This window comes from Cheilinus undulatus, linkage group 14 (assembly GCF_018320785.1).
Source record: "Cheilinus undulatus linkage group 14, ASM1832078v1, whole genome shotgun sequence".
NCBI lineage: Eukaryota > Metazoa > Chordata > Actinopteri > Labriformes > Labridae > Cheilinus > Cheilinus undulatus.
In genome coordinates, this window is record NC_054878.1 from 32,443,748 (window position 1) to 32,456,936 (window position 13,189).

The 13,189-nt window shown below is 38.5% G+C and overlaps 1 protein-coding gene across 1 annotated transcript in view; it reads left to right on the top strand.

The window, feature by feature from the left end:
* The first annotated feature begins 326 nt into the window (after positions 1-326).
* ppp2r5a (protein phosphatase 2, regulatory subunit B', alpha isoform) overlaps positions 327-13,189 on the top strand; it is a 70,068-nt gene continuing 57,205 nt past the window's right edge. The window contains exon 1 of the mRNA XM_041805519.1: positions 327-1,384. Within this exon, the coding sequence (XP_041661453.1) occupies positions 1,237-1,384 (148 nt within the window). The 5' untranslated portion in view covers positions 327-1,236. The remainder of the gene's footprint in view (positions 1,385-13,189) is intronic.

Below are 13,189 nucleotides of genomic sequence, written 5' to 3' on the forward strand. Positions count from 1 at the left end.
ACATTTACTCGTGTTAAATATGTAAAAGATTAGTATTGCACCATCTCTAGTGAATCATGTTGATTTAGGCCTCTTGTTTTACAGTAACATTAGTAACTTCTCTGGTCAGTCCTACCTGCGACCGCTGCCACTCCTCACTCAACCGTACAACGTCATGTATTTGTTTTCACATATCACATGCTCCGAGCCCATTTTTTGCGGTCACCGATTGGCTCAAAAGTTTACAGTTTTCAGATCCTCTGCTTATGATTGGCCAGCTAGGGACGTCACTCAATGACGTGCAACTGTCAGGCTCTGCAGTCTGCTGAACAGTCAACCAGACGGACAACGGCTGAACGGCAATACAGGGACTAAATGTACCGCCGCCTACTCAGCACGGCATCTTAGGATTCGTTTAATGTGATAAAACACGGTCTCCTGAGGTCGTTAGAACGAAAATAACAATTCCCGGTGGAGAATATGATAATTTCATATCCGTTGTGGGCACGGCCAACTTTTAACTGCTAAATCCGAGTGAGTCGTCGAGCAAAAATGAACTTCATCGACCGCAGATAGTTTTTCTCTGAAACACTCAGCGGAAGTCTACCTGGGATTATAAAACAGTCTTTCATCACCTGGGCTTTGTTTTTGTTTATCGAAAAACGACTTGAAATTCATGGGACAACTACCTTTTCTAACTTTTTCTTGCAACAGCGATGCAAGCTGTTCTCGAGGCGCTCATTAACATCAGCTAATTTTAGCAAGCTAGCTGGGTACATTAGCTGGCAGGCTAGCAGTACATTCAGTTTGTTATTGTCAGGACTTTGACAGTAAAAACCACAACTTTTCGCGTTTTCAAACGTCAGCAACAGGTTGACGTTTTAAACTTGACAAAGCAGTGCGACGCAGCAAAATTAAAAAAAAAAAACGTCTGTGGCTGTTTTTTCACCTTTGTTATGAAAGTTGTACTCCAAGTAGAGTCATGAGTTTTTGGTTCGTGTTTTGAAGATTACCCCCCGTGTTTCTGAAAACAAGTTGGCCAAATGATGCAGTCTTTGGACACACTCTAACCCCCAATACAGAGCGACCATGTTGGATTATACAGAATAACGGCAGACTCGGACAGGGGGCGAGCTTCAAGTCGCGCAGTTGGCTCTATGTTTTTGTGCTGATGCGAACTGAAGAGGACACCTTTCATTTAAACCAAGGGATACGATAGCTTTTTTTTCCGAAGTCCTCGTCCGTTTCTGCATCAAAATGTCGGCCATCTCCGCAGCCGAGAAAGTGGACGGGTTTACGAGAAAGTCTATGAGGAAGGCCCAGAAGCAGAGAAAATCCCAGGGCTCCTCTCAGTACCGCACTCAGAGCGCTCCGGTGGAGCTTTCACCGCTGCCCCAGCTCAAAGGTAAGAGGATGAAGGAGTCCGCCGCTTAAAATAGGCTGACATGACCACTGTATTTGTACTGCTGCAGGTACACGGTCCTTTACGGAGACCTGTCCTCACGAAGAAAAGGGAGGCAAACATGATATACTTTATATATACAGCACTCTGCAGAACTCTAGTGGTAAAATCATAAGAATGAGGTAAAAAAAATGCGATTCTTCATCGAGTATGGGTGTTCTTAAAGATGCAGTCTTCATTATTATAACGAATTAAGTGAAAAATACAGCTATGCCATACGAAATGTGCTTGAGAGGAATGAATCCATCAAAAATGCAAGCAAACTCCCACACTGTCTAAAGCCATATGTCTATGCACACCTGCACTAAGCTCCTGAAAATATCCTGAATCTTCATGAGTGACTTCATGTGTCAGTTTTCACCCAGACTTTACCCTGAAATGTCCTTGGTAGCCCCTAGTATTTTGCCCGCCCCTCCACACACACACACACACACACACACACACACACTGACTGACAGGCAAACTGCAAGAAACTACCTATTTTAAGGGACAAGAGTGAACAAGTAAGTCAGGCATATTTCTGGGTAGGCTAGCCTAAAATGTTGCATGTGTGAAGAGAGCTTAGATTGCACAAATCTTGGTGAGGATAACACATTTGTGCAGTTTAGACAGGTGCAAGTGTTTGCCTCCAGACTACTGAAAATAAGTTCCCAATACTGGGTGTTTTGGACTTATTTTTGTCACTTTGGTATTAACCTCCTGAGATCTGAGCTTTTGTTTGGAATTCATTTTCAGTTTTTCCTGCTTATGTGGGTAAAGGCAGATCCGGTCAGGTATGGGAGCGTATGCCAGTTTAGCGCTTTACCGTGTAAACCTTGGTTGGCTCAGGCCTCCTGGTGGCCATCCTCCAGGCCTGTGCCATGCCCCATGTGTCCAGGTATCCTCCCAGCTGCCCCATCTATGACGCACATGCTCGCCCCCGACATGTGGACCAGCCTGATGGGTCCTGGGCACCCAGTAAGCGGTGAGCTGGATCAGGCCCGGGAAAGCACGTCAGGTACCTGTAAAAGCGCAGCTGCTGTCCCCGTATCCAGCAGCTGACCTTTCCCTTTCATGCTCTCCTGAGCATGTCAGTTTTAGACACATGGTCTTGCCAATGAAACCCAAAAAATGCATCGAAGAGAAGGTGCTACAAAGGAGTCCAGTTGACCTCTGGTCATCAGTCAACATCCAGGCTTGGCAAGAGTATAGTAAAACAAGGACCAAGGAATGAAAGGCTGACTTTCAGCTGCTTGCTTAGATACAACTTTCTGGATAAGTAGGAACTTTGTGTATAAAACCAAAGCCTTGTCTCTGAACATTAAGTAGTTTTCACCAAAATGAAGTCTGCAGATGAGGACAACAAGCTTATCAAGCAGTGCGTCACACAAAAATAGTAGGCTATTCCTTTACTTTTGGGAAGTATTTTTTCTGATGATGGACCACAAGGACTTGTTGAGGCCAAGTATGAACTAAATTTCCGCTAAAAGTTCTGTGGGTCTTGGGAAGTTTCCTTAAAAATTATTAGAGATGTCAGAAAATAAATACATTCTAGGGCTGGGCAGTTAATCAAAAATTAGATTAAACCGCAATATGGCCTGCTGCAATTTTCAAATTGCAAAAGGTGCAATATTTCTTTGACCTGAAATTTGTGTTAAAATACCTGTTTTAAACTTTTTTTTGCAGCAGAAATGTTATGCATGACATATTCAATCATTAGAGTGCCATTTTTTTAGAATAATCAACAAAAAATCCTACCTTCTTAATTTTTGTACTTTTTTTCTTATTAAATATGAGAATGACAAAACCCCTTTGATACAACATTTCATATCCAATTGGCGATGCTAGTCAAATGCATCAGAATGTGATATTTTTAAAGAATTGTACAGCCCCAGTTTAGGAGTGAAAGAAAGTTCAGGAATAATCAAATCGAAATCACAATATTTGGGGGGGGGGGGGGTCGTCGCAATTAGATTATTTTTCAAAATCGTTCAGCCCTAATACTTACCCTAAAATCTCCAAGACATTACAAAAGATATCCAAGGAAATTCTTAAGCAATTTTGAAAAATACCCTAAAATAGCCCCAAAGTGTTCCAAAACATTTCAGTAAACCTTTTTGAAAAGTATAAATATTTACATAAAAAAATCCCCAAAAAGTCATTGAAGGATTTCAAGCACATTTACAAGCAAATTCTACTTAAATTTTTAATGAAATTCTTTAAAATTTGTGAATTAATTTCTTTAAAATTGCATGGAACATTATGGAAAAAAATCCTTACAAATCCATATGAAAAAAAAATGGAAATTTACATGAACATCCCTTAAAATTTTCCCAGCATTCTGCCCTCTGCTTTAAAAAATGTTCTAATGGAAGTCTAAAATATACAAACATACATACCCCCAAATTTTTAAGAAAATCCTGAAAACTTCAAAGGGAATTCCCCAGACAAGCCAAAATGTAACAATGTTCTCATATGAACTTGCGGGGTCTCAGAGGTTAAAACACATTTCATCACAATCATATTGAAGCTTAAAATTATGGTAGCATGACAACCTCAAAAGCAACACATTCTTTAAAATAGTAAGTCTCTTTTTTGTTTTTTACTGCTTTTCACACAAGCAGCCTGGATGAACTGACCCCAGGGCCTTTTATTTAATTACACGCATGTCTGTCAAAGTGAATCAAATCAGACTGGGCTTCATTTCTTCAACAGTTGTGTTTACTTTCCTTGCATCATACTTAGATTGTACCTATTTTAAAGCACTTTTACAGACATTCAGAGCAGCCTTAGTGGAGCAGTTTGGGCTGAATTTACATGCAGGGGCACATCCAGAGAGGGAAGAAGAGGTTAGAGAGGAATTTATGCCTTCAAAATGCTCTGTGGAGGTTTCATATCAACACCAGGGAGCTAAAAAGAGCCTTAAAAGTGGCAAAAACTGAGGACCTGGAGCAACAATGTCTTGAGTAATGGAGGTATGATTTGTCAGAATGTGTTGCATGAGTCTTCCTCCTGTATTTTGATGCTAGTACAGATTGTTGTTAGTGTACACATCACAGATAAAGCTGAAGTAAGCCACAGCACTAATCTTTTCTCTACAGCCTGAAAAGTTTACATCTTGTGATGATGAAAAGCCATTTTCAGAGCAAACATAGCTGAGTTATAGCTCATGCTGTTTGCCAGAGGTAAGACTAGTGGAACATCTCAATATAAAAAGGAGCATGCAGCAATGTTAACATATTCTCATTCTTTCCTTTACACTGTCAAGATCTTCACCAGCAAGTTTGAAATTGCAGCGAAGCTGCATCACTTGGAGAGGAATTACATTGCTGAACCACCTGTTGAATACCAGGTAGTTTGTTTTTGGCTAGTTTGTTTTTGCAGTCAGCTTTCAGAGGCCTGTTTACCTCAAGTGATGTGTGTTCTTACGGTACAATGACTTTTTATGTCAGTTGCAGCAATCAGCCACTCAGCATTAGTAAGAGTAGAGAGTACAGGACAGCTGAAGCATGACACAGTGTGAGAAAATAAGGGAAGCCAGTATCAAACTTTGGACAGTCTGTTGTGGGTTGATGCACTTCTCTGTTATTGTGGGAGATGCATGTGGGGTGGAGATCTGATAATGTGTGGAATATTATCTGGTCAAGATGAGCTTATAATTTAAGGTACTCTCTGCCAAAACATTAGTTGTTAGTGCAGTATCTAAGTTAATTATATCATTGTTTTTCAGCATATAAAATAGTGATTTAATCAAGCCTATTATTATTGGTATTTTAAGATATTGGAGGAGATTAAATGTAATACTACTGAATTAGTTAAGGTTGAGGACTGGGGGAGGTTTTCTTGCAATATTGGGAAGGTTTTAAATGCAGGAAGTACAACGGTACACATCGGACCAATCATAGATCTCAGCTTGCTTTACTTAACCGCATAGAAATATGAATCAGGCTTAAGACTGATTTCCCTGCGGTTTCTTTCAGCAAAGTCACACCTCTTGAACCCAAGCTCTGATGCTATTAGAAAAAGATTGGAAGTAAAGTTATCCCTGGTCATGTTTTTTTTTTACGTGCTTTCTGCTTAATTTTAAATGTTGTTTAAAATTGGCAGCTTTATGCACCGTAAATTATTCTATCCTCTCAGGACCCCAAATCATAAATATCAAACATGTTTGATATTTATGATTGCGGGTCGAAGTGCCTCTGACGGAGTACCCACAACAACCAATAAGAGCAAGCAGACAAGTAAGCGTCACCAGCCGGATCATACCTACCTTCACCGTTCACAAGCATAAACACAACTGTACCTTCATTTCAGCCAGGATTTCATCCTGATACTTTTCTTTGTTTTTTAAATTTTTGCTGAACCTGTAACACCCCCTGTGGTGAGGGGACAGCAGGCAGACGGTATCAATGGACATACATGTTTGTTATCATCCTGAAGTCATGTGAAGGTTGCTGGCAGGTCAACAGATGTGTGGTCTAAGTGGTCTGGCTGAGTCGTCTAATGTGTGTGCTCAGAGGATTATCAGATGAAAAATCATTTGAATTTGTCCTTATGTCTGTGGTCTCCCACATTTTTGAAATCATTTAAGATTATAAAATCGTCTAGTGAGTGGCAGGCCTTACCATTTCAATAAAAACTAAAAATGTGCAAGACTTACAGACATAGAATATTGATGATGGAGCTGTTTAATCTGATTACATTAGATTGCACAGGCAGTCATTATGCTAAGGTTGATCTTTGTATATTTTGTAGGCTGTCTGAAATCTGTCATTTTACATCATAAATGTAAACATACATCTGACTAGATACTGGTAGGTTGCCTCCCTGTAGCCTTGGGTTAAATCTAGCAGAGCTAAGCCTGCCTACAACCTTGTGTACTTAGTTCCATTCACAACAAGTTGTGCGTTTCCACTGTGTACTTAAACATGTCTTCACAAATTTTTGAGTGTTGCACAGCACACCTCTTGTACTGTGTACACTAAGCCAGCATTACAGAGAGTAAAGGGAATATTGAATTAAGCTTTCTGTGTAATTGAGTCTGCTAATCCATGATATTAGACATAAACATGCACTCTGGCCCATCTTAAGATATTGAGATTAACTCTCAGGATAGATTGACTCCCTGGATAGTTCTTTATTTTTTTTAAATAAAGATCCGACTGGTAGAAAAATTGTTAGACATATTAAATGATTTATCATTATGATTTGTGATTGAATGATGAATCACAATTTAGAAATTAATGTTGTTGATCTAGGTATTCTCCACAGCCCTTGGAAGCTTATATTTCACTTTTTAAAATTCAACGTGTCATCCTAAAATCAGATGACTAATTTGCCTACACCTTTGAAGACAAGTCCCGACAGCTTATCACTAGTGTTTACGATATTGGAAGAAATCAGTCAGTAGAAGTGACAGACTTGCCTGGTCAGGTAGAGCCAACATTATGCAACCTCTCAGGAAATATACGATTAGCTATTTGGCATCAACAGTTAAGCTCAAACACTTTTTTACTGATTTTTGAAGAAGTGTTCGAATGGATATTTTATCAACCTTGCATGATGCAAACAGAGCAGATATTAAGACAGGTTTTTAGGATTCTGGCAGGAGTTTGAAATGCTTGGAAATGGTTTTCTAAAACAACAGCACAGCATAACAACAATGCCCAAACTGACTGAAACAGCCTGGCAGCATGCATCTTGTTGATGAGTATGAAAGTGACAGCCAAATTAACTGACTTTCCTCCACTAAAGGCCTTGGGGTGATTTGTGCCTTGTCATGGTTTACTATAGCTGTTGTTGCATGAAGGAAATATGTGTTGTTTTTGAATCAGATCCATTCTTAACTGACTGGCTTAAGTATTTGATTGTAATACAAACACAACTTTGTGTGTGATAATGTCTAGGCAATAAGGCGTTTAAAGTTTTATTAGAACCTTTCTTTGCATTTAAATATTCCATGTTTTATATGTTAAGATTGTCAGAAAGTGTGGGACAAATTATAGAACTTTACTGTTATCCTGTTCTTTGATACTGTCAATGTATTGTTGGTGCAAAAGGCTAATTTTCTTATTTAAAAAAAAAGTGTCTAAATATGGGTTGAATATTTGTAAGATTCATCAGACAGCATCCCATTTAACTGCCAGTCTCATAGTCAAATATCTGCTTATGAAACAAGGATCATTCCATTCCAGCTATATGGGGGTGTTAAATGTCGAATTTTACATAGATCTGCATATTTTCTCCAAATAATTTATGACTCATAGCCTATCTTTGTATCAATATAATACAAATTCTTGCTTTTCTGAAAATAAGATATATTTAACATTAATCTCAGTGTCTGCATGAATATATCCCCCTTGTAATATAAGGTGGATGACTTTATTGTGTTGTTAGTGCAGTGGTATCTTGACTGGTCTTTTTATCTTTTTATTTCTCAGTATCTCACAAAGATGTAAAAAGTGTGGGATCTTATTGTTATAAGGTGACCATGCAAACTTTTTGCTCAGGATTGGTATAACCTGGAACCCCGTGGTGATTTGTGAATTAACCCCTGATGTCTGTTTGGTGTGGTGCATTGGCGCCAAGTAAGTTAAGTCTGTAATTAACTCCTTTTTACCCACATTTCTAACTGAAAAACATTGAGGAGGTGCATGACAGAGACAACGCAATGCACTTTGCATCCTCATCTTTACATTCCACACAAAACGGCCATGTAGTGCACCCCATGTTTTCTTTTATCTTTACGTGCACAACCAATATTTTCAGTAGACGGTACCTGTGCCAACCATTGTTGACATTTCTCTTGTCTTTTCTTTTTTCAAACTGTATAAGAGATCCCCATCCACAATCAGTAACCAGTGACTCGCCCTGTCTTGAGTGCACATGTAAAAGTAGCCACCGACACCCGTAGCTGCAGGTGTATCTGCAGCTGATCAGAGACAGAAAGACCAGCCCTTTCATGTCCCTTAATGTTTAAGAGAAGTGTATTATGCAACAAAACTGTCCTTTTAAGCTGTTGTTTTAGTACTTTTCTACATCTGATGTTTTCAATGTTATTCTGCATCTTTTACATTTTGAATTGTTGTGATTTGTATCAACAATCTTCCTCATCCACATGTTATCCACACATGATAACTTGATGTTTTGTGACACATTTAAAAAACCAGGAGTTAGGTAATTTTGGAAAATTTGTTGCAGAGTTTGTGTGGATAGTATCTGAATGAATTTAAGTTCTGCAGTCATGCAGCATTAGTCTATATATGCCATATAATTTGTTTACAATGTCTAATTGGGCCTCAGTTTTTTGTTCACCGGATAAAGTTTCAGAAGAAGCAGCGCAAACCATCAGAAAACAAAATTATGGCCTTGAATTACAGAAATGTCCATTCAGACTGGATAAATATTATCAGAGAGCTGTGTGCTGAAATATGATCAGTGATTTGCCATGGAATTTTCATTTTAAAAATTAAAGACATGGTTGACTCTCTGAGGATTAAAAATAAAGATGTTCTCTGCAATTATTATAAATATCACAGGTCCACAGGTAAAATTGATACTGTGCAGATTTCATCCTGTTGGGGGTGTAATGGTTCACGGAGGTGACATTTGGCTCTTACCTCGGTTTCAGGGTCACGTCTTGTTACAGGTTTGGTTCTTGATTAAAAAAAAGGAACATAAAGTACCAGATTTATAAATATAGATTTCCTCTCTGTCATTATTATTGTTATCATGATTTCTTGATTAACTAACAGTGCAGCTTGTATTTTGTTCCATCTAGTATTTACTTAACCTGACACGCCAGATGGATTTGTTTCACATATCCATCTGGGAAAGCTTCAATAGGAAACGTTTGTGAAAAGGCAGAGGCTTTGAAAAAAACTCAGAGTGTGATTGGATGAATGTTCTGTCTGTCACATCTCTACGGGCCAATAAGAGTAACAAAACACGTGACGTAGCAGCTATCAAGCTGCGCATGTGCAGCTACGGAGGAATAACGCGAAACATGGCGACTATAGACATGTAAATACTGGACTTTTATCGTTTTTGAAAAGAAAATAACTTACTGCTGTTCTTCGTTTGTCTTTTAATGGAGAATTATCGTCATGTTCTGATAAAACTTATGCTTTAGCAGCATCCACACTAAGCTCTTCTGCCATAATTGTACCGGCATCTTGCTGCTGCTTGTTTACGTTAGCTAATAAAGCCTTTGATGTAATAAAAATAAAACAAAAATGAAGGAAAACAAAAAAATATGCAGTATATAAAGCAAAACAAAAATAACAGCCTAGTGTCTCCTGATTTGAAAGAATGACAACAGAATGTGAAATGCAAATTAAAGTATGTGCATTTAAGGGCAGTGTATCATATTTAAGAATGATAAAGTTTGCTGTAACACCGTTATTGGTAAAAGTTGATGATCAGGCAGTCACCCCTAGTCTGACCAGATTTTGCTTCCTGTTTAGCCCATGTATCACTACTTTAGGACATCTCTCGATGACACATGAATTAGGGTAACATGAACATAAGTTAACTGGCCAAGAGGAAGAGAACAGCATGAATAAAAATAAAGTACAGTGAACCTTAAAAATAATTTATGATATGAAGAGTGATAAGGGCTTACACCGAAACTTAATTTAGGGGTATTTCATTTTCTCCAGCTTATCAGATACAGTAATGTTTCATCAAATATTTATCTTTCAGTTCATCTCTTTTCACAGAATCACCATATCGTGATATTATTGTTATCATGAACTACCCACTCCTTCTTGGCAGAGCTGGAAAGTGCATCAGTGCATCACTGGAACAGTTTGAAATATTAGCAATATTAGCAAGCAAACTTCTTGAAATCAAGAAAAATGGGTAGGGAGATAAAAGAAAAACAAAAAACAAAGCATCTCTAGATGAAGACACCATACCAGTCGTACATGTCGGTACCATACCGAGAGGCCCGTACCGAATCGGTACGGTACGAATACGCGTACCTTTACACCCCTAGAATTAACCACAGTTTCAGAACTAGAGTACTTGTGTTTCTGTAATTGCTCCATGGGATATAATAATATGACTATGGAGAGATCTGTCCATAAGACTTTGATATCAGCCACTTTTTCAAAACATTCCCCATACATCTTTTCCCCTCTCATAGCTGTTGTCTGCTGTGATGTTGTCTTTTACTGTGGCTCTGGAAAATGACATCCCCTCACAGAAGCCCTCACCCTCCACAAAACTAGCCATGAGCATCAGTCACCAGTTTTGTTAACAGTCGATCATGTCTGCTGAGCGATTTGTGCTAACAGTTGGTACTAACTGGGCTGTTTATTTTATGCCTTTAAAGTGTGTCCTTTGATAGTTACTGCTGTAAAGCAGTTGTTTTTGCTGTAATCTGAATCGCTGTGCAGGTAAAACCAAAGCTATGGCTGTAGAAGCACCTCCCATACAATTTATTATTTTTTACATCTTATTATTGTCTTATCAAGACAATTCAGTCAGGATTTAAAAAAAAGAAAAGAAAGTTTGGCTGCACATGTACTATTTGTTGAGTTGAACTTTTTTAACCCAAAACAAAGCGTGGGCTGTCTGTGAGTAATGAAATGTTACTCAAGTGATGACGTCCACAATTAGTACCAGAGGACTTTTGTCAATCCTTTGGTTTAGAACAGTTACTTTAATAGTTTTTCAATGGAGTGATTCATATCTGTCAGTTTTCCTTCCTTTAAATTGTAGGCCCACCAACAACAGCCTTGGCTACATTATTGTTGTTTTCATCAACACATTAGCAGAACATAATGTAAAACTGAAGTACAGGAGACAGTTTAATGTAATATCTCCTCTCCTCTACATCTAAAATTGGTTTGTGCTAACTGTAGTGGTTCTGTGGAGCCTTGTATCTCACCTCAGATTGATATTTTTTTTTCCCCTGGCAGTAGAAAACAGTTGTCAATGAACACTGTAAGGGTTTTAAAACAGGATTTGGTGTTCTTGATGAGTGCAAACAGTGTGTAGGGTCTGGACTTCATGTGTATCTCCTACTTCAGGCTGTGCAGCAGAAAATGATTACTCAAACAGAACATGCTTTCTGAAGATAGATATCCTGTTGCTTTGGGGTCTCTTATGCCTTGTTGTAAACATCCAAGACAAGCGGACTCATTCTATCTGAGCCAGAAAAAAGTTGTGATTTCACATTTGAGTATTTCCTCATCATGTTCAATAATTCAGGTCCACGTACTTGATAATTCTCTGGCTTTCAAGTGCATAACAAAGTCTTCAGCAGTAGACAGGATTCCTGTTTTTGTTTAAATGTGGTTTTCAGACTTTTCATTATCGTGAACACTTTGCCTTCCATGTCACAGATAGAGCACAGTCCTCACCTTATTCATAAATGTGACTCCCTAAATAACAAATTCCTGTTTTGCTTTTCTTACCCTGCCAAATCCCACACTTGTGCCATGCCTTGAGGATGTTAGCAGGGCCAGCCGTAATTGTTCTGGCTTGTTTAAATTCATCAATTCACCATCTGTTGTCTAGTAACAGACAACTGCATGACTCATGACTCATATACGAATGTGTGGTTACTAATAGACTGCATGCAAAGGCGTAGCTGACTGTCCATACTTAGTGTATGTGAGAGTGTTAATGCTATGAAACAGTTAAGATGTGTTTATGATATCCATAACCACAGAATACCCCTTATCCTTATCACATGTGGCCTGATCCATTTAAACTGAGTAAAAGCACTGTAGTTGTACTTAAATATTGGTGGCATTGTGTGGTCCTTTAATAATGTTGGTTGAGTCAGTTGACTAATAGCCAAAAGTGATAAGAGTGTTATGTCAACATGCAAATATAGTCCTTGTATGAGTGCATATCAAGTATCTTTATCTTTTTATTATTTCTTAATTTAGACCACATGCTTACCTGTCCTCTTCTAACCAAGACAACATTACTCCATTTATCAGCATGATTCCTGGTTCTCAAACCATCCAGACTGAGAAAAGAAATCTGCACTCAGTAGGTTTCAGGACCCAAAAGAGTGCAGACAGAAAGGATGCTTCTTCCCTCCTGCAATGGCGAGGTTGGAGTGCTTATAGCTCCTGTTGTGTGATAGACACTGAAAAGATGAGTCACTCAGAGACCAACATTGTTGCCATGGCAGCCAGAAGCCTTGAGAGCAAGCCAGAAAAACGTTGTACTTTCCAAATACAGACTGCTTCATTTAGGTTGATATTTCTGTCACTGCAGAGCTGATTTCTGAACTGAGCCACCCCCAACAAGATGCAATCTTGATTTTGGCAGTGTGGTGGTTGTTGCCAATAGTTAAAAATAGAACAGTCACAGAACAGACCAAAAATACTTGGATTTATATTTTAGTGATTTGTTCCCTAAAGTTGGTCTTCCTTTGGGATTTTTTTTGTGTGTGCCTGTGCTCTTTCCTCCTTTTGTGAATATTACTGATGTAGAATTTAATCATTCTTGAATCTATTTATGGATGACTTCTCTTTGATTTTCTGTCACTCCTTTAGTTTTTACATTGTAGTAAGATAAAGATATTTATTGTGGGGCACAAGATGGACAACTTTATACTTTCATGTCAGTGACAGTTGAACAGAGGCTTTTTGTTTTCAGGTTGTCAGGGTGTATTCAGGTAAGTGCACCTTTTTAATATTAGTTTTAGGGCTTTTTGCTTTTATTTTTGATAAGACAGCAGAGAAGAGACAGGAGAGAGAGAGAGAGAGAAAGAGAGAGAGAGAGAGAGAGAGAGGTGGAAGA